We start from the raw sequence: 22,321 nt of genomic DNA on the forward strand, positions 1-22,321 counted from the left end.
CATCCATATCTATCTGCCTGTTGTCTGTCTAGCTAGTTAGCTAGCATTACCATCTATCTATCCTCTATCATCCATCCATCCATCCATCCATCTATCCATCCATCCATCCATCCATCTATATCTGCCTGCCTGCCTGCCTGCCTGCCTATCTATCTATCTATCTATCTATCTATCTATCTATCTATCATCTATCTATCTATCTATCTATCTATCTATCTATCATTTTGTTGTGCATTATTTGTCATTAAATACATACACTTCAATGGACTCACGGGCCAGAGTAAGAGATCTATTTTGCACCCACCCAGAAGCAGAATAAAGAGATATTCTTGCTAATATACAACGTCCAGCCAATGGGAAACAGCTAGAGTTGGCCACCGACTTCAAGGACATCCATTCTCCACAAGACCATACGAGACTTTCTTCTCAAACCTCCCCAGAGGGGGTGGCAGGAAATGTCCCATCTAGTATAAAAACCCGAGTTCTGTAAATATGTAAATAAAAAAATGAAAGCTGTGTGGTATTTCAGACCCAAAGGCCAAATGATGCTTCAGAGTGTATGGGGCCATGAAGAAAATACTGGTCTGCTATTCCATAAAGTGAACGTATCTTTCCTGGAGATCATGCTGAGTGGAGTTGCAAAGCTGCAGACAGATGCTATCAGGGGTGCTATTCAGCAGGCTCTGACAGGTTCTGGAGAACCGGCAGCGGAAATTTTGAGTAGGTCAGAGAACCTGCAAATACCACCTCTGGCTGGCCCCAGAGTGGAGTGGGAATGGAGATTTTGCAGTATCCTTCCCCCAGGAGTGGGGTGGAAATGGAGATTTTGCAGTATCCTTCCCCAGGAGTGGGGTGGGAATGGGGATTTTCAGTATCTTTCCCCTGGAGTGGGGTGGGAATGGAGATTTTGCAGTATCCTTCCCCTGGAGTGGGGTGGGAATGGGGATTTTGCAGTATCCTTCCCCTGGAGTTGGGTGGGAATGGGGATTTTGCAGTATCCTTCCCCAGGAGTGGGATGGGAATGGAGATTTTGCAGTATCTTTCCTCTGCCACGCCACACCACACCCACCAAGCCACACCACGCCCACCAAGCCACGCCCACAGAACCGGTAGTAAAAAAAAAATTGAATTCCACCACTGGATGCTATGTGAGCTGGAGTCTGTGTGTCTGTATACCCCTTAGACCAGAGGTCTTCAAACTTGGCAGTTTTAAGACTTGTGGACTTCAACTCCCAGGATTCTCCAGCCAACATAGCATAGCTGGCTGGAGAATTCTGGGAGTTGAAGTCCACAAGTCTTAAAGCTGCCAAGTTTGAAGACCTCTGCCTTAGACTCTGGAGCAGCTTTCTGCCTTTGTATCCCAACCCACTAAAGGCTTATCTTGAGACACTACCAAAGATTAGTGACCAGATTCTACTAAGAAGAAGGACAAGTCAAATGGAAGCCAACCAACCAATTGAAAAAGCGCCCACAGCTTTCCACATGATGTCCTATGCTTATTTTCCCGGTCCATTAATGGCTAAGTACATGATCAACAGCAATTTAAAATGCTAGCGGTACACATTATCTTGAGAGCAAAGCAAACAGCAAAATTGCATTCGTGGTTCTAGGATTCAACTGCAAAGCATCCATGCACAAGGAGAAAGTGAGAAGTCTGCGCTCAAACAGGAAGGAACAGTGGAAGAACAAAGCTTTGATAGCACACAAAACAAATTTCTTGGAGCATGGGTGGAGCTGGTTTAAGTTTGTTAGGGAGGACTTCGACTCCCAGAATTCCCCAGCCAGCAAATGGGAATTGAAGTCCACACATCTTCAAGTGGCTAAGGTTGAGAAACATCGATCTGGAATGAACATTGATGGGAGTTACAGTCCATAGGTCTTAAAATGGCCAAGTCCTAAAAATAATATTGGTTGTAATGTATATTGTTTATCTTCATTACAGAGGCAAGATACAGTAGTTTTTTTTTTGGAGCCTCTACTAATGATTGGAGGGAATGAGATAGCTACCACTGGATATCCCTCCCTCCAGGGGTGGGCTGCTGGGGGTTCGAAGCGGTTCGGGAGAACCTCTAGCTAAGATTCTGTGCAGTTTGGAGAACCGCCCACTTCTGGCTGGCCCCACCCATCCACCTTGCCCCTCCCAGGAGTCCCCACATGGCCTGTTTTGGATGCAGGTAATTGCAGGGCGCGCATGGAGGCTCGGGGAGGGCGAAAAACAGGCCTACCGGAAGTTCAGGAAGCGCCTCTGGAGCCTGGGGAGGTTGTTTTTACCCTAGTTTTAACCAGGAAGTAACCCATTTTTGACCCTTTGCGCATGTGCAGAGGGTCAAAATTGAACATGATGATGGCACACGCACTTCCGAATTGATAGGGAAGGTAAGTAGATTTCACCCCTGCTGTGGGCCTCAACACATTAAGATGGGTCCACCATTTTGGTTAATATTTACTCTCTCCTGTGGCGGGGGTAGTTTGTATTTTTAATGGTTCTTTTTAATAATTTTGTATCTACATTTATGGCTTTGTTTTAAGGGTGGCACGCCGCCCAAAGTCACTTCGTATGAAATGGATAGCCATTTAATTTGCTCACTAACTAACTAAATAAATGTGAACTGCTCAGGCAGAGTCCAGTCTAAATGAATGCAATAAAGCATTCGTTTGAAAAACAAATGTTTCTAAAAGGTCAAAGAGGAAAAGAAAAAAGAAAAGGGAAGGGAAGGGAAGGGAAGGGAAGGAAAGGAAAGGAAAGGAAAGGAAAGGAAAGGAAAGGAAAGGAAAGGAAAGGAAAGGAAAGGAAAGGAAAGGAAAGGAAAGGAAAGGAGGAAAAGGAAAAGGAAGGGAAGAAAAGGAAAAAGGAAAGTAGGAAAAGAAAAAGGGAAGGGAAGGGAAGGGAAGGGAAGGGAAGGAAAGGGAAGGGAAGGAAAGGAAAGGAAAGGAAAGGAAAGGAAAGGAAAGGAAAGGAAAGGAAAGGAAAGGAAAGGAAAGGAAAGGAAAGAAAAAGAAAAAGAAAAAGGAAAGTAGGAAAAGAAAAAGGAAAAGGAAGGGAAGGGAAGGAAAAAGGAAAGTAGGAAAAGAAGAAGGGAAGGGAAGGGAAGGGAAGGAAAGGAAAGTAGGAAAAGGAAAAGGAAAAGGAAGGGAAGGGAAGGAAAGGAAAAAGGAAAGTAGGAAAAGGAAAAGTAGGAAAAGGAAGGGGAGGAAAAAGGAAAGTAGGAAAAGGAAAAAGAAGGGAAGGGAAGGAAAGGAAAGGAAAGGAAAGGAAAGGAAAGCCACTGGCACTGGCACTGGCACTGGCACTGCACTTCTAAGCAGACATGTTAGACCTGGATAACCCTCACCCACATATGCCGAACTATTTGTGTATAACAAAAAGACTGTTCCAAATACGGCAGTGTTTATCCAAGGACAAAGTGGATTAAACTAGACCCATGACGGGAGAAGAGGATAATCCCAATTCCATCAATTTTGCTCATAAAGACTGAAAACTCGAGGAACAATTATAGAACGGCCTACTGCTTAGTGCCGTGGAACATATTTCGTGCTGCCTGGGATTCCAAATTAAATCCGGGTCTTAAGAAAAGTCTCAGCTCGGAGAAGAGACTGTAAAACGTTGCATTTACGGAGGACCCCCCCAAAAATATCCGAGTTGAAATGGATCGAAGGAATGATTCAGTTCAGGCTGAACTTTAAAGTTCTCCACAAAAGTTTGCCTTTGCTTAGCGCACTACCGGGGCGGTGAGTGGGGAGTAAAGCCACTTATTTCTGCAAATACCACTCCACTAATTTGTAACGGGCCCCAAAGAATTGTGGTAGTATCCATGCAATTCTTATGCAACTAATCTGGAGTAATTGTAATGGCATCTACTGACTGAAATGACGTCTACTTAATCCAGTTTCTGACTTCCCACAAATGCACAAACAGATTGTTCTGACCCAGCTCCCCAAACACAGCAAACCCGCTGTAGTTGAAGCTATGATTCCTTTATTAGGAGCGCCAACAGACCCGGCAAAAAGTTCCTCTCTCACCGCAGGTTAACAAGTCTGTCCGGCAGGGGAGATGAATAGTTGTCTGCCACATCTATTCATCTCCGCTCCCTGCCTTTTATCCCCAGAGCTAGGGTGGGGCTTCACTAGCAGCGGTGGCTCTTCCTTCTCAAGGACCGGCCCATAGATTTCCACTGCTCTCCTCTCCACTGCCTTCTGCCCATCCGCACATCAGGCACTGGACCCAGCTGTTCCTCCTCTTCCTCATCAGCCACCTTCAGACCTGGGGACTGTTTACTCTCCATCTGAGGGATGATGGACGGCCCAGGCTCCGCCTCTGTCTCTATCTCTGACTGCTCCATTCCCTCTTCCCCCTCGGAGCTCTCAGGTTGCCTTGATGCTAACCCTGACTCCCATGCCTCTTCCTCATCTGATTTGGCTGCTGGAGGGGCTGGCCACCGACAGGCCACAACACAGATGCTTCTAAACCAAAATGAGGACTTCTTGGACAACACGTTTCTCCTTTTGTCTTCTCCACAACTACCAATATATTTCCATACTTTTCATCATTTCTCTCCCCCTCGGTCTTCCAAAGCAGTTTGAAACCAGCCCGTAACCATCTTCACATTCCCTCTTCTCAACTCTGAGAAGCAACTGAACTTCTAAGAAAGGAAGAAGCTAGGACAGAGGACAGACCTTCCATGGGTCTCGTAGGACCCAAGTGCAAAACGTTGCTGCAATGCCAAATAGTCTGCATTAGCTAGTAATTAATTCAGTTCCCAGATGATGTCATGTGATCTGATAGACTTTTGAACGGGTGGACAGATTTCAAGTGGAAGTGGCCAAAGATAGCTTGCCTTTGAACTATCCCTTCATCTCCTACAGCAGCGTTTCCCAACTATGGCCTTTATAAGGTGTGTGGACTTCAACTCCCAGAATTCCTCAGCCATCTTGAGTGATTCAGATCACGCTAGCTGGGGAATTCTGGAAGTTGAAGTTCACGCATCTTAAACTCGCCACATTGTCCTACGGTATTGCCCTTTGACAGCGGTGACCTGTCATACCAACAGACTCTGCTATAAGTTCCTGAGCCAACGAGTTTGCACAGTTCCATGTACAATAAAAGAAAATCAGTTGATTTCAGAGCTCCAAATAAACTTCTATTGTTCAGAAGGAGACCCCATTTTTAACCTCATTCCAGGTTGCCTTTTTTTGACCTGCTAAATTATCCCTCTAGAGTCTGAGCTCTGTCCCCTCATGAAAAAAAGGACTGATAATTAATTATACAGTGCTTCTTTCAACATGCTAGACTTTGGTTCTTTGCTGGACCTTCCCTGTTACTATTGTATTTCTGGCTCCCTGACCTTTGCTGGGATAATTGCCAAAATCACAAACACATACAGAGCAAGAGAGAGAGAGAGAGAGAGAGAGAGGGAGGGAGGGAAAGGGAGGGAGAGAGAAAGAGAGACAATGTGTGTGTGAGAGAGAAGGAGACAGAGAAAGACAGAGACAGAGACAGAGAGAAAAAGAGAGATGGAAAGTGTACGTATATGTGTGAGCAAGAAAGAGACAAGAGAGGCAGAGAGAGAGAGAGAGAGAGAAAGGCAGAGAAAGGGAGAAAGAGAGAGGGAGAGAGAGAAAGAGAGAAATGTGTGGGTGTGAGAGAAAGAGATGAGAGAGAGAGTAAAAGAGAGATGGAAAAAGTGTGTGTATGAGAGAGAAAGAGGAGAGCGAGAGGGAGAGGAAAGAGAAATGTGTGGGTGGGTGTGAGAGAGAGAGATGGAAAGAGTGTATGTATGAGAGAGAGAGAAAGAGAAAGAGAGAAATGTGTGGGTTTGAGAGAAAGAGACAAGAGAGAGAGTGAGAGAGAGATGGAAAGAGTGTGTGTATGAGAGAGAAAGAGGAGAGAGAGTGGGGAGAAGGAAAGAGAAATGTGTGGGGGTGCATGAGAGAGAAAGACAAGAGAGAAAGAGATGAGAGAAGAGGGAGAGGGAGAGGTGGGGAGAGAGAGAGAGAGAGAGAGAAAGAGAGAGGCACAGAATTCAATACATTGCAATTCTCTTGAAAGAGGATGTATGGAGGAATGAGCGTGCTCTGAATGTCAGGGATGATACAAATCAAAGCCAAAAGGGTCACGACAAGAAAAGCATTTGACAAAATTAAAGCAAGCAAACAAAAACCCACAGAGAAGGACCAAAAAGGTTAGCACGGGTAGCAACGAACAGCAAAGCACAGGGATGTCTTATATTTTAAATGCTGTTACAACATGTGAGCTCTATCAAGCATTAGCCACCGTCTTGCAAAGCAGAAATCAAAGTGTTACATGCACCAAGCGGATGGCCGTAAAATGAGCTATGCAGCAAAAACACGGTAGCTCTCCAAGCATCGCCAAGAGGATGTAGAAAAAGAAAACCCGATGCATTTTACAGTCTCGACATGGTGGATATAAGTTCTGGCCGCGATGCGCGAGAAAAAAAAATTGGCATCGATTAGCCATATCCTCGGTGAAAGCCGCTTGACAGAGGATGTTTATGTCATTGAAGGATATACAGGTAGTCCTCGATTTACAACCACAATGAAGCCCCAAATCTCTGCTGCTAAGCGAGACAGTCGTTCAGGGAGTTTTTTGCTCCACATTGCGCCCCTTTCTTGCCACAGTTGCTAAGTGACCCGATTGTTAAGCGAATTTGGTTTCTCCGTTGACTCTGCTCGTCAGAAGGTCGCAAAAAAGGGATCACGTGACACCCCTATTGACTGTCATCAGTAGGAGTCTGTTGTCGAGCGGGATGAATATTGATCACATGACCGTGGGGATGTGGCCAATGGACGTCAGTGTGAAAATCGGTCATAAGTCAATGTGCAAAGGGAAGGTGCGGGAATTCTAACTTCAAACGGCCAGTCAACGGGCCGCTGTAAGTCGAGGACTACATGCATTCGGAAGAAAACTTTGGAGAGCGATCGGATGACGTCTCGGAGAAACGTATATGCACCATGGTTCTCTCCCAACCAACCATAAAATGCAAAAAAGGGTGATGGGTGTAGAAGAAGAATACGAAAGAAACCGAAACCAACCTTGGAGAAATATCACATCCTTGCTGCATAAAGGCACCCAGGGAAAACCACAGGCTGTTAAATATTCCAAATTCATTGGGTGGATCTGGTGGGCTTTGAGGATCCCGAGGTTCTTCCTGGTTGTCTTCCAAATGCCACTCGTAAGGACTGAATCGGCTGACTAAAAAGAGAACTACGCTGACGCCAATGTACGCAAAGACTATACACATCCAAATTTCATAGGCCAAAGGATCCAGAAAGGAGAAGACCCCCGGTTTAGATTTCTGGGGCTTCTTGATCATGATAGAAATGCCCAAGCTCATAAAAGGTTTGGAAAAATCTATGACTTCTTCTCGGACCAGGGTTATGGTCAGTGGGGCAACGGCTATATCTGCTCTCTGGAAAGACAGAACACAGACATAAAAAAAAAGAAGAAGAGAAAATTACAGCAAGATATCTTTCTTTCAACACAACAACAGTCCTCACCTCTCTGATCATGGGATTCCTCATCAGCTCTTAGCATATTCTACCTCATGGGGGAAGCTGCTCTGGCTTGGTTGACCATCTGCGGTTCTTTATGCTTCCTGCTTTTGGAGGAGACCCAAGTACTCTACGGGTCTCTGGCAGATTTGCAGGCAGTATGTTCTACTCCAGTGATAGACTGGCCAGACCAAAGATCTAAGTGTTGTGGCCCACCAGCAGCCAGCAGAGCTGGCAGCAGATTCGGATAGTGGGGAGGTTGGGGAGGAACATGGGCCAGTCCTGGAGTCTGGGGAAGGCTCTGAGGAGGGCTCTGAGTTGGAGGCAGAGAGGGGTCCAGGGCCGTCTGACAGTTATCAGCTGCCTTCAGAGTCAGACATCAGTGAGACAGACAAACAGCTGGAGCCCGTTCCCAGTGTGCGCATGCGCAGAGTTGCCAGATGAAAGGAACAGCTAAAGAACAAAGGTTGACTTGGGAGTAAGGCCACAGGTGGATAATGAAGGGCCCCTCCCAGAGGGAATAAAAGAGGAGCGAAAGGGGAGTGGCATTTGCAGGAGACAATTAGTTCATTCCTGCATTCTTGCCAAGTATTGTGGCATCTGAAAGATATCGGCCTGGCCACTCTCCAAGCCTGATAAAGGTCGGTAATTGTGAACTATCTTGAAAGGCTATGGGAGAGGAAAGACTTCGCTGGAGAAGAGAATTCACTGTAAATTAAATAAAAGGGGTTTATCGGGACGAGGACTCGGCTTCGTGCTGCTGAGGAAGCCTAGGTTAGAACGCTAAAAAGCAGGAGAAGAAGAGGTGGCCATGTTCCTGCCCCTTGTTGTATGCTTCCCAAACATGGCAGGGTTGGTCATTTTTTTTTAGAGACCAACAATTCCAGAGGGCTGGAGGAGTCCTTAGCTTCATCCAATAACGCTCTTCTTGTGGTCTCATCTTGAGCCCACTGCAGAAAAATGAAGATGGGGGGAGGGGGGAGGACTCAACCTTAAAATCACCTAGGGCTGAAGATAAGCAGTTTTAGGAAGTGGAAGTGGCAATGGAGGCTGCATAACCTCGGAGTTACAGTTGTGTAACTGAGAAAGCCAGCTCCACCAATTCCCTTTATCATACTGCAACAATAAATTGATGTTATTTATTTATGACATTTATATAGCCACCCATCTCATGCTTGTGACTCTCTGGGTGATGCACGCAGAGGTGGGATTCACATACTGTAGCAACCGGTTCGCCCAGCACCGGAAATGTGCATGTGTGTGGCATCACAAAACATAGCAATTCGCTCGTGCGCTCCGTTCGCACATGCGCATGGCATCAAAAACACAGCGATATAGGACAGGATTGCACCCAGGTAGGTGGGCAGGCCCGGGCCCACCCGCAATTCACCACTACCGGTTCGTCTGAACCGGCTGAATACCACCTCTGGATGCACACAAATAAAAAACACAGAGCCAAGCAACCAACATAATTTAAACACATCCGTACATATCCAAAATAGTTCCCAGAGAAAATCTAGAGAAATTCTAATTCTGGCTGTGAGGGAAGTACAGAGTAAAAAACTTCTTTCTCTCAGGATCTGAGTATCAATGATATGGATTCAATTCATGTCTTCTGGCTATGTGGCTTGGCAGTAGCTTGTTTTACAGCGCTGTCAAATCTAGGACAGATGAGAGGAAAAAATGGATTGTGTACCTATTCCACTTGGTTGTTCTTGGGTGGACATGTTATACCAGAAACTGGGGTAGAATGTAGTCTGGATCCCAAGAGGCAGGGGCTGCATTCCAGAGGAACCAAGAGACGATGAAGTTTAAATAATTTGGTTGGAGGAAGAGAGTTAAGGCAGTTCCTCCCTAGAAAATTTTCACCTCAGATCTTTAATGATACAAGTAGTTTGCTTTAGTCTGGCAAGATTCTGTCTACAGGTGAGCAACAATAAAGGAACTTGTTTAGAAGAATCTCGGTATGTCTTTCTTGATTTTTTTGAGCCCGACAGAAGCCGAGTTTCTTCAGATCTGTCACCCCATGTTTGCTAGCAGAACTGGTGTCAATCATTTTGCTACACAAGGCATGTCAGAGGGAAGGTTTTGGAAGAAACAGCCTGATCCTTGCTTTTAACTTTAGTAGTACATTTCTAAGTTCTGGAGATGAACCCCAAGTGCATTGCCAATGAACCGTATATTAGTCTGATCAAAATGTTTAATCTTCAAAACGTATTGTATTGAGCTTATTATAAAGGCATTGCCTTCCTTCTTTCCAGGGAATTTCCATATGGCATTCTTTCATCTTCTGCTGGGGTGGGGCGACGGGGAACTCTTGGGCAAAGATTGTGTGTGTTTTGGAATTTAATGCTGAGTAAAACTCCTGATGTATCCAGCTTCCATTTTATCTCAGAAAACATTTCTAATCCCAATGGCCGAGAAGATAAGAGATGAACATATCTGAGAAAAATAATAATAAGAAGGGTGTTTTGATGGTGGGTCAACAAATATTATTTTGAGGATCCACCCTTGCTGCTTCCTTTTTCCCCTTTCGAGAACCAGGAAGAAGAGTTGAGTGGATTAGTTGACTGTCTTGAATTAAAAGCCTCAAGAACCTCGTTTGATTGCTTTATAAACCGGTCTGTACTAAACATAAGAACGTATCTATCAGGAGGCTCTGGACCAATAGCCTTTATTGATGCCTCAGCTCCCAAAAATTTTGCAGAAACTTTGCAAACCCTTTTGCAAGTTTCTACCCTAGGTAATTAGCCCAACTTTCTACAATAGCATCTAAGCAGATGTAAAAAAATATTGGATGATGAGGTTGAAACTATCTGGTTTTTTTTTCCTCAATTGGACTTCACTAGTTCCTGTTCCAGGCAGTGGTGGGATTCAGCCAGTTCTGTCCGGATCTCGCAAACTGGTAGTGGCAACTATGGGAGGCTCTGCCTATCCGCCTGGATGTAATGTGCGATCACTGCACGTGCGTAGAAGGCCATGTGCATACACAGAGGTGGTGCTTGCTCTCACATTTGCGAAATGGTAAGGAAGGCAAGTGAATCCCACCTCTGGTTCTGGACATCTTACCTGCCCCATGTGGACTTTGCAAACTGTGGGCTTTCCTATTTTATGCCTTTTGTTTTTAAGCAAATGGCCATGTACAAGTAAACATCATTCATTTATGTTTTCCTTTCCTTGGACATTCCCAGTTCAAGAAACGTACGAAAAATTGTTAGCTTAGTTAAAAGCATCAGGTTTTCTGCTCGGTTCAGCAAAACTTGGCAAGGCTACTTATAAGCGTTTGGCAATTTTCTGGTCCCCATAGAGAGAGATAGAGAGAGAGATAGAGGAGTGCACTCATGCTTGGTCTCTAAGTAAGGCATTCCAGAATCAGCCTTCTGAGCTGGACTGATCTCAAAAGATGTCATGAGAGTTTGGGCCGGAGCCAAATCACTCTATGAAACTTTGGCATTTGTACAAAAGTTTAGTTAGCGATAAACTCTTCCTTCTCCATTCACAGGATACATCTGCTGCAGATCAAAATATCTCAGACGATATCACGAGTTGGATCGTAAGAGCAGCATGTGCTTAGCTATCTTCCAAGGAAGATTAAAAAGGGACCAGTACCAACAGGCAATTGAAGTTTTCAAAACTTGAAGGTGAGATTTAAATCTGGCTGCATCTAATTTTTTGAATGACATGCTCTAAAACTTAGTGGGGGGGGAAAGATTTGAATGGTGCCATTGCAGAAACAAAACTTAACTTCGTTTGAACTATTTCATTGAAAACTATTAGCTACTGTTCCACCATTAAAAGCTGATGACAGCCAGACTGTGGAACAACTCAAAGACATAATGTAAAATCAGAAGATGTGGAGAAACCTGGCCCATAGAATAGCCAAGAGTTGGACATGACTAATGGATAACATTGTCAGCAGCAGCAGGTACAATTCCTTATCTGAGTATTTAGCAATTTAGCAATTTATTTAGCAATCAGAAATGATAAGCTGGTGGCAATTTGGAGAAGAGTCCAGGGAGCCATAGGCTAAGCTCTCAGGAGGCACTTGGAGTTCTACACACCTTTGTGTTGTTATGATTTTTCCTTGAATGGATAACTGTACCATGTTTCCCCGAAAATAAGACCCTGCCTTATATTTTTTTTGAACCCTGAAATAAGTGCTCGGCCTTATTGCCATGCGCTCAAAAGCCCTATTGGGCTTATTATCAGGGGATGCCTTATTTTGGGGAAAACAGGGTAGCAAATGGAAGGAGTGCCAGTTGGAACTGAATGGACATTAAAAATATATATATAAATGGACACAATAGAAATCATTCTCACCAGTTGAATTCATTTGCATCAAGTTATTTCATTTACATAATTGTGGTCAATCATCTGGACTGCTTCAAATGTAACAGCCTTTAGTTTGGGGAATTGGCAGTTAGGCTGGAAGGAGGGGTCAAGTGAGGGCCTAGCTCAGAGTCCTCATGAAGCTGCAAGTGGCATTTACTTGTCCTCTCCCCAAATCCAGGAAGTCTTATCGGGTCATGACCACAGGAAGGCAAACAGTCTTAGGAGATTGTTTAACATAGTTTATAAACCATAAAAGGGTGGAGGGCATAAAACTGAATTCTCACTGAAGACCAAAGCCAGCCATATTTCCCCATATCTTGTGTCCTTGTAGGCAACTGGAAGGAGAGACTAGGTGAAGGTGGATGAGAAGATATGGTTCAAGAACCAGGGTGTTGCTTTTTTTCTATCCCTATGATGGGGAAAAAGGGGTTATCTATCATATACAGCAGTGGTGAAATCCTCTGTGGATCGCCACCAGTTCTCTGCCAGCGCATGCGTGCCGCATGCCAAAAGCACACTGCACACACACATGTGCAACACGCGCCAAAAGCACGCTGAGCACACATGCGCAGTACACACCAAACGCGTGCTTCATTTGGAAAAAGAAGACTTCCCTTGGTAAGTAGAACAGCAAGGGGGGGGACAGCTGTGCTGTGCGAATAATAATATAATATAATATAATATAATATAATATAATATAATATAATATAATATAATATAATATAATATAATATAATATAATATAATATAATATAATATAATATAATATAATATAATATAATATAAACCACGCAGCACAGCTGATTGTCGGAAATACCGGTTTGCCGGAACTGGTAGATTTTTAACTACCGGTTTGCCCGAACCGGAGCAAACCGGTAGCACTTCACCCCTGTTATACAGATAACTAAGCTCCCTCCCCACCCTATTTTATTTATTTACTTATTTGATGGTTTTGAGTCAGTCATGATTATGGGGGACTGCTTGGCTAAGTCTTTGCAGTTTTCTAGGCAAGAAATTCAGAAGTGGTCTGCCCTTGTCTATGTCCTAGGGCTGAAAGAGAGGGACTGGTCCAAGAAGAAACCCAGCTAACTTTCATGACTAAGGTGAGACTAGAACTCACCATCTCCTGGTGATTGGCCTAAAGTCACCGAACTAATTTTCATGCCCACAGTGAGACTAGAACTCACAAGTTCCTGATGATTGGCCCAAAGTCCCCAAAACTGGTTTTCATGCCTAAGGCGGGACTAGAACTCACTGCCTCCTGGTTTCTAGCCTAATGCCTCAACCACTAAACCAGATTGGCTCTGTGGCTCTGTAGCTACGGTGACATGTATTTGGTTGCAACACGGCTTTGCTAAAGGGTACATCAATGGAACTTAAATCAGACCTTCCTGTTGGATAAAGGCAATGTTAACACCAACAACAACCAATTAAGCAGAAGCTTCTCTGCTGAATTTAGCTTGTTAGAGTATCGGGTTGTGAAGTTTAGTTTAGCTTTCCTCTATGCCGTGAATATTTTTGGCAAGCTACAGCATATCAAAGTAATGCAAATTACACACAGAAGGGGGGAAAGGGAATAATTCTTTTTTTTTTTTTTGCTTCAGCTAAAGAAAAAAAGCTTTCTGTTTTATTATTAGAGGAACTGCATTTGTATGACCTAACTTAGCACTAGAAATAATTAAATATCCTATAAATATCACTCTACTTTGGGCAGGCCTAACACTAATCATCATAATAATAATTTATTGCATTTATATGGTGCCTGGCTTCCAGTGATTCTGGGTGGTTAGAAATGAATGAACAGAGAAGATGTTCTATTAAATACTTTCACTGAGCGACAATCTCTTCTTGTTGATCGTACATCTGAATCAAGATACAGAGGATCAGCTGTGCTTTGCCATGCAAAGTCTACTCGATAAAATGGGACTTCTTTCTTAGTCAACACAGATACAAGATCTGTTAGGATATTAAATTTAGTAGCTGGAACAGTAAAGTGTACAATGGGCCAGAAGACGCAATTGTAGTTGATTGATTGGAGAGCGCTGGCTCCTGCGTGAGGCAATCTACGCTATGATTGGTTACTATGGGTGTAAAGGGGGAGTTTCCCTTTTTCCCCGCCTTTTTCCTTCTGGGTGCTCTGCATGCTGCTTCTGATTTACCTCATGACTGTTCCTGACTATCTCATCTACTGAGAATAGGAATGTTAAATATATTGATTTAATATAAAACCACAAGTTTTGTGTCAGTCTCTCTGACGTCATTTGGACAGCGCTGTGCAGTTGCCTGACACAGATCCAACAAAACCACTTTCCAGGAATGCCCGAAAAATATGGAGGTGGCCTGAAAAAATATGGCGTCACCTGAATAGAACCCAGACAGGCCATGGCAAGAGTTTAAGGCAAAGCTCTTTAAGTGGGGAAAGGCCAAGAGCCTGCAATGTGACTGTGGTGCAACGGAAATTTTAGGATATTGAATTTGGTAGCTGGAGCAGTAAAGAACACATAGTTGTATTCGGTTAGTTAGTTGCATGAGGCAAGCTACGCTATGATTGGCTGTTGTGGGTGTAAAGGGGCAGTTTCCCTTTTCCCCTGCCTTTTTCTTCTGTGGTGCTCTGTATGCTGTTTGATTTACCTCACGACATTCCTGTGCTCTTGACTAACTGGTCTGCTGTAAATATGAATGTTAAATATACTGATTTATATAAAACGCCAAGTTTTGCGTCAGTGTCTCCAGCTTCATTTGGACAGCTGCCACACAATTTCTCGACAAGATCTGATTGCATGCCTGTTCTAAAGCACTCTGCGGATTTTTTCAAAGGCTGTGATGATTGAACGACAGTCTATGAAGACACGGCTTCCTGATGTCTACACCAAAACAATCTGAATGGTGACATTCGGTACAGAGAGGAATTGCTTTTTCACACTGAGCGGGAACATTTACATCACAAAGACACCAGGTGTCTTACAAATCCTTGCTGGGAGAGATCAAGCTCATATCACTCATTCACAATTTACTATGTCACATTCTTTGAGGTTAAAAATCGGGCCAAATATTACTCGGCACATTAACCCAAAGCCTAAGATACAGCATTGACTTCTCCTCCAATTATTCTAATTCCTCAAGAGCTCAGGCAAGGCAACACGCCCACTTTTGCTTAACCTAACATCAACATCCTTGTAATGTTAAAGCATCACTCGTGTTCTGTACCCTGCCTTTAGAACAAGCATCTGTTTCTTTCATGTGAGAACCGTTTTAACAATGCTAAGAATATATTTTTTTTATGACAGAGTTTTCTGCTTGATGCAAATACCCTATATTTTGGCGCTGAAAATGCCAGGAGGGGAACCTCAAGCTATGCTATCAAATGCATTTCTGTGGGAAGGATTGAGCCTTCTTTTAGAAATCAAAACCAACCCAAAGATGAATAGGAATGCCACAAAGCTGTGGAAAGTCTGAACAAAGATTCTAAAGAGACGTTATTCTTCTGTCACTCACACTTAAACAATGCCAAGAGCTCTTTAAGGGGAAGAGAAAACAAGGCACAATTAATAGAGAAGAATATAGGAAGGTGGGAGTAAGCTACGGCCTTCTCAAAATTCTACATTTCATGTTTCAGCTGCCCACTGATGGCCAACTCCATTCCTTCACCGCCGATGAAACAGTGAGATGTCAGATCACAAAATCTCCTATTCTCACCATTAATTCTCAGAATGATAAAGGGAGCTGCTACAAAGAGAATTTTCACTCTCAGAGTTCCTTGAGGGCAGCCGTGAAGAGGAAATTCTTGCTAGAATTCCCATCATTTCCTGGGGCAATGACTTCTGATAGGAATTTGAACTCTTCAGGGACACGATTAAATGGTTTTCAGCAAACCTGCTTGTTTGAGTTGGTTGACACCATTAACTGGTGAACAGTTGAACATCACAGAGCTAAGGACACCCGTAAGGATGGGTACCATCTCCCTATTTGGACAGCCAACATAGTTTATCTACTTGGATTTTGTTGGATATTCTTGCAGGATATTGTACATCTAAGCAGCTTTGCCAAGGAAGACAGATGGAGAGGAGATCAGCTTAACTTTGGTAAGATGGTCATAAGGCAGGGGTGAAATGCTCCTGGTTCAGTCTGGTTCACCCGAACCGGTAGTAAAAAAGGCTATTGGTTCGCTGAACCAGTAGTAAAAACTATATATATATAAAAAGTTATGACGATCAGGTGAGCATTTAGCATTTTTGTTACTACTGGTTCTCCAGAACCGGTAGTTAAAAATACTTTAAAAAGTAAAAAAAAAAAAAAGTTCCGAAGCTTGTGTGTCGGTCACCTGATCGTCGGAATTTTTTTTTTTTTTACTTTTTAGGCATCTTTTTACTTTTTTTTACTACTGGTTCTCCAGAACTGATAGTAAGAATGCTTTAAAAAAGTAAAAGAAAATGCTCCGACGATCACAGCTGTGCCACGTGATCGTCAGAGCCTTTTTTTTTTTAACTTTTAAAAGCATTTTTTTACATACAGCCTATTCGGCTGAATAGGTTTTTAAAAAATGCTTTTAAAAGTAAAAAAAAAGGTTCCAAAGATTGCTTCCCACAGCTGATCACACAAACACACCCGTGCACTGTTCTACTTACCCCATGCCTCCTCCTGGCATGCACTGCGTGCACACGTGTGTGCGTGTGTGCCCCTCACATTTGGTGCATGGTGCGCACTGCCCATGCGGGTGCACACCTTGTGTTTAGGGCGCAGCGCGCATGCGCAGCCAGCAAACCAGTACTAAACCGGTTCAGATTTCACCACTGTCATAAGACAAATGAGTAGCAGAACCACAACATATAAGGACTTACCCCATACACCAGCTCACCCACCATGCCATTCCACATTTTAGTCTCGGGGTCCTTTGCTCCATACTTCCCATCAGGAACAATGGACAGGACATATTTAATCCCGACATGTTTCGCAATTTCGTAAGCGAGATCAACACAATAGCCTTCGTATTTTTCATTCCCTTCCTTCTGGTCAGGAGACTGCTTGCGCATCACGTAGGGGGCTTCCTGGAAAATGACACCAGGAGAAAATAAGTTAGAAGGAGGGGATGCCTTCAAATGCATAAACAGTAGAGTGAATGGGGAGAAATCCCAACCAAAGAAGCTGGAAGAACCTAGAACTAAGAAGAAATTTCCTGCCAGGGAGAACAATTAATCAGTGGAACAGCTTGCCTCTTGAAATTGTGCGTGTTCTATCGCTGGATGTTTTCATGAAGAGATAGGACAGCCATTTTGTTCAGAATGGCATAAGGTGCTCGAGCAGGGGTTTGAATTAAAAGACCTCCTCCAAGGGCCCTTGCAACCCTATGATTTTAATAGCAATAGCACTTAGATTTATATACCGCTTCATAGTACTTTACAGCCCTCTCTAAGCAGTTTACAGAATCAGCATCTTGCCTCCAACAATCTGGGTTCTCATTTTACCGACCTTGGAAGGATGGAAGGCTGGGTCAGACTTGAGACAGTCAGGATTGAACTCCTGGCAATGCAATACTGCATTCTAACCACAGGGAGGGAAGGAAGGAAGGAAGGAAAGAAGGAAGAAAAGAAGAAAGAAGGAAGGAAGGAAGGAAGGAAGGAAGGAAGGAAGGGAGGGAGGGAGGGAGGGAGGGAACATGGAGGGAGGGGAGGGAAGGAAGGAAAGAAGGAAGGGCAATAATAACAGCACTTAGACTTATATACCGCTTTACAGTGCTTTATAGCCCTCTCTAAGTGGTTTACAGAGTCAACCTATTGCCCCCAACAATCTGGGTCCTCATTTTACCCACCTCGGAAGGATGGAAGGCTTGAGTCAGCCTTGAGCCTGGTGAGATTCGAATTGCCAAATTGCAGGCAGCCGGCAGTCAGCAGAAGTAGCCTGCAGTACTGCATTCTAACCATTGCACCACCCCGGCTCATTTAAAGTTATAAATTCAAACATAAACGAATTAAGGAAAACTTGATCTGCCTGTCAGTTCAGAAAGTAGGCAGAACAATCAAAGTTTGGGAAAATCAAGTGCTGAGCAACCAATCCATATCATTGTTCAGAAAACTACGTAGGTCTGTGTGTCCAGGAAGGCATCAGGAGCTGAATTTGACCCAAAGGTATCAAGGTTAGAAAACAATGTCTAAAGGGAAGTGAAAACTTACAAGGATGGTAGTCACCACAATGGTTCTGTTCTCAACTGAGGATGTATCGTTGGAAACAGTAAGATCGATTGCAGGCACAAATCGCTCATATTCATTCCAGTAACCAGCCTATAGTTAAAGAGAGGAAATAGGGAATTTGTGTTATTTATAGGTAGATAGGTACATAGATAGATAGGTAGATTAGAAGAATGATAGCTGATAGATAGATAGATAGAGATAGATAGATAGATAATGGAAAGAAAAGAGAGAAAGAAAGAAAGAAAGAAAGAAAGAAAGAAAGAAAGAAAGAAAGAAAGAAAGAAAGAAAGAAAGAAAGAAAGAAAGAAAGAAAGAAAGAAATGTTGTCCTTGTTTGGTACCAGGTGATGTTTTGAGTTAGCCAAGGAACTGGCAGTTGTAGAATAGTTTGCGCCAACAGAAAAGGCTATTATAAGGAGGAGGAGGAGGAGGAAGAAGAAAGAAAGAAAGAAAGAAAGAAAGAAAGAAAGGAAGAAAGGAAGAAAGGAAGAAAGAAAGAAAGAAAGAAAGAAAGAAAGAAAGAAAGAAAGAAAGAAAGAAAGAAAGAAAGAAAGAAAGAATGAATGAATTGTGGCTTACCTTCCGTGGCCCGCCAGGTCTCATTTCATACACATCAATCGTATAATTGGTTCTACGTCCGTAGGTGTCAAACTGGATATTTCCTGTCATTCCTTGAACCTGAACCTTGACAATGATAAAGTTGCAACATAACAAGATACAGAAAGCAGCAAAGAAATTGGCATCTGTGCATTGGTCAGTATGCAAGAACCACGGTTTCATAAAAAAATATTTTTTTTTCCCAGTCAATTCCATCAAAATCAAAGAGCGGGTGGGTTTATCCTTAAGCAAGTCACCAAGGGAATGCAAAGGACATTCTCTTTCAGCTAATTCTGCCAGCTCTATTTGCTCCCCCTCCTCCTAAGGATGGGTGTTCTTCTCAGCTGGTGGGGGGGGCATTTATGAAAGCCCTTAATAAGGAAATACGCCAGCCATCTTCATCGATATCTTTCCAAAGCCAAAATAGGATCTTCTCTTCTCTCTGGTGTTTCTACAGTGCCCGCTAAAGTGCACTTTGATTTTCAGTGCCTCCTCTGCAGTGCAGTTGATATTCTCCATTTTTTTTTTTTTGTATTCCTCTGTTATATATTTATGGGCGCAACTCGTGCCCACGTGACACCCCTCCTGCGCGAGCTGCACTGGCTCCCAGTGGTCTTCCGGGTGCGATTCAAGGTGTTGGTTACCACCTTTAAAGCGCTCCATGGCATAGGACCCGGGTACCTTCGAGACCGTCTTCTGCCACCAATAGCCTCCCACTGGCCAGTTCGCTCCCACAGAGAGGGTCTCCTCAGGGTGCCATCGGCCAAGTTATGTCGGCTGGCGACACCCAGGGGGAGGGGCTTCTCTCTGGGAGCCCCAGCCCTGTGGAATAAACTGCCCCCGGAAATATGTAAGATCTCCAACCTCCGGGTGTTTCGCTGCGCACTGAAGACCCTGTTATTTCGCCAGGCTGGGCTATCAACATAATAATTTTAAATTGGGGTATTTTAAATTTCTGAGGTTTTAAATTGAGCCAAATCTATTTAATCATTTCAATTTTTAACTGCTGTTTTGTCTTGTGTTTTTAAATAGGCTGTACACCGCCCTGAGTCCTTCGGGAGAAGGGCGGTATAGAAATAAAATTATTATTATTATTATTATTATTATTATTATTATTATTATTATTATTATTATTATTATTATTATTATTATTATTATTATTATTGCTACCTTATCACTTCTATTGTCTTCTGGTTGGGATTTTTTTAAATTTTTTAGAAGGGGAGGAGAAATAAACTTTTTAGTTTATTTATTTCTAAAATAAAGTTTTTAGAAACGTGTACTGGTTCGAGTAACTGCAAAATATAACCAAAAACATTGCATATTAGATAGATCGGTCAAACTAAAATGAATAAATAAGATAGATAAATGAAAAAACTAGAAGAGGAGGCAGGAAGTTCAGAATAAACCTGATCTTTCCTGACTTCCTTTCCAAAGGCCTTTCCCACTTAACCAATACAGAGAAGCTTCCATAACTTTAAATCCTTACCATCTTCAATGCTCTCTCGATATCGATCCCTTGGCTCCAAGGCACGGCTGGGTTTGCTAAACAATCTCCAGCACTTCCTCTCCGAGATACATCTACCCGCTGCCTTCGGAGGTACCGGAACGCTTCCGCTATGACAAGGATCGCATCGTGGGTCAACGCGGATGTATACTAAAAGAGATGTAAAAGAGACAAGTAAGTGGAGTTCATCCTGTAAATGCTCCAGGTCTTTTTTTCCCCTCCCTCCTTAAATAACATTAAGTAATAGAGTTACTGGTGGCGCAGTGATTAGAATGCAATATTGCAGGCTAACTCTGCTCACTGTCAGGAGTTCGAACCTAACTGGCTCAAGGTTAACTCAGCCTTTCATCCTTCTGAGGTCGGTAAAATAAGGGGCAAGATGTCGACACTGTAAACCACTTAGAGAGTGCTGTAAAGGATGGTGAAGTGGTATATAAGTCTAAGTGCTATTGCTATTGCTAACTGCCCATTGCCAGGAGTTCGATCCTGACCGGCACAAAGTTGACACAGCCTTCTATCCTTCCAAGGTCAGTAAAATGGGGACCGAGATTGTCAGGGTCAAGATGTTGACACTGTAAACTGCTTTGAGAGTGTGTAAAGCATGGTGAAGTGGTATATAAGTCTAAGTGCTATTGCTATTGCTAACTCTGCCCATTGCCAAGAGTTCAATCCTGACCAGCTCAGCCTTCTATCCTTCCGAGGTCGGTAAAATGAGGACCCAGATTGTTGGAGGCAAGATGCTGACACTGTAAACCGCTTAGAGAGTGCTGTAAAGCATTGTGAAGTAGTATATAAGTTTATTGCTAATATCACAATGCCTGTGTTAGTCGTATAAGGTAGGCCAAACTAAGAAACAAACACCATATAAGTCAGGACAATTTTCATTGGAACAGAATCTTGCAAGTCTAAAGGTGCTTTCTCCTTCTTGGTCTTTGTGTGAACTAGGGAGGGGCATACCCAAGGCATTTCTCAAATAACAGCCCCTCTCACCTATTGATTGCCCTGGTTACAACTCTCCCTTCTGTTCTTCAAGGCCAGTCCCTATGCCCTCTAAAAATAAAGGTAAAGGTTCTCCCGCACATGCATGCTAGTAGTTTCTGGCTCTACAGGGCAGTGCTCATCTCCGTTTCAAAGCCGAAGAGCCAGCGCTATCTGAAGACATCTCCGTGGTCATGTGGATGGCATGACTCAGTGCCAAAGGCGCACAGAATGCTGTTACCTTCCCACCAAAGGTGGTCCCTATTTTTCTACTTGCATTTTTTTACATCCTTTCGAACTGCTAGGTTGGCAGAAGCTGGAACAAGTAACGGGAGCTCACCCCATTATGCGGCACTAGGGATTCGAACCACTGAACTGCCAACCTTCTGATCGACAAGCTCAGCATCTTAGCCACTGAGCCACCGCATCCCTCTATTCCTTCTACAGATGTTTAATTTTAATTTTTTTAATTAAAAAAAATTCAGAAGACACTTAGTGTAGTTTGTGTCTTTTTTCAGCTTTTAGCAAAAGGGTGCAGCTGCTTTAAGAGTCGCAGTAGCTTTAATGAGACAACTTAGTAAAAATATCGAGCTGTTTTAACCCATCCTAGGGAAGGTTTTCTGCTTGCCATCTTGGAGCTGAGAAGTGCTCCTTCTGAATCCTTTTTTAAGTGTGCACAGTAAGAAATTACATAATAATAACCCCTTCACATTCCCAGAGTTGTTAAGTATCATTCTGAAATTATTGCTGGAAAAAAAAGGAAAGACAAGATGGAAAAGAATTGTCGTGTCTTTTCAGCTTCTCATCTCCGCTACTTCAAAGCAAAGTGACACACAAGTGTGCCAGAAGACAGATTAACCCTTGAGATGGGTAACAATATAAAATTCTATTTTTTTTTTTTAAAAAAAGGATTATTTACAAGAAACCCTAACAGACCACAAGAACAGTTTACAAAAAGCCATGGAATGCAAGAGCTGATGCAGCTTTCAATGTTATCCAAATTTACTCTCGAAAAGGAGGTTATACTTCAGAACCTTTAACATTTCTTTAGATTCCTAGTAGCTCTATCACAATAACATTCAACAAATGAGCCTTGGTAGGACAGTGGTCTAAGGCACCGTGTTATTAAGCTGGTTATTAAGACCAGCTGCCTGCAATTACTGCAGGTTCGAATCTCGCCAAGGCTCAAGGTTGACTCAGCCTTCCATCCTTTC

At 43.2% G+C, this 22,321-nt stretch overlaps 1 protein-coding gene across 10 annotated transcripts in view; it reads right to left on the bottom strand.

Annotated features, from left to right (window-relative positions):
- GRIA3 (glutamate ionotropic receptor AMPA type subunit 3) overlaps window positions 1–22,321 on the bottom strand; it is a 155,590-nt gene that overhangs the window by 47,227 nt on the left and 86,042 nt on the right. For all 10 annotated transcript variants that reach the window (XR_015729664.1, XR_015729665.1, XM_087877445.1 and 7 more), the window contains exons 7-11: window positions 20,112–20,279; window positions 18,605–18,709; window positions 18,009–18,116; window positions 16,680–16,886; window positions 7,051–7,427 (exon numbers count right to left, since the gene is read on the bottom strand). Coding sequence is in view for 8 of the 10 variants with exons in the window: in XM_087877445.1 (XP_087733571.1) it covers window positions 7,051–7,427; window positions 16,680–16,886; window positions 18,009–18,116; window positions 18,605–18,709; window positions 20,112–20,279 (965 nt within the window). In the remaining 2 variants the exon portion in view is untranslated. The remainder of the gene's footprint in view (window positions 1–7,050; window positions 7,428–16,679; window positions 16,887–18,008; window positions 18,117–18,604; window positions 18,710–20,111; window positions 20,280–22,321) is intronic.

The sequence above is a fragment of the Pantherophis guttatus genome, chromosome 12 (assembly GCF_059756535.1).
Source record: "Pantherophis guttatus breed Tessera chromosome 12, ASM5975653v1, whole genome shotgun sequence".
Taxonomy (NCBI): domain Eukaryota; kingdom Metazoa; phylum Chordata; class Lepidosauria; order Squamata; family Colubridae; genus Pantherophis; species Pantherophis guttatus.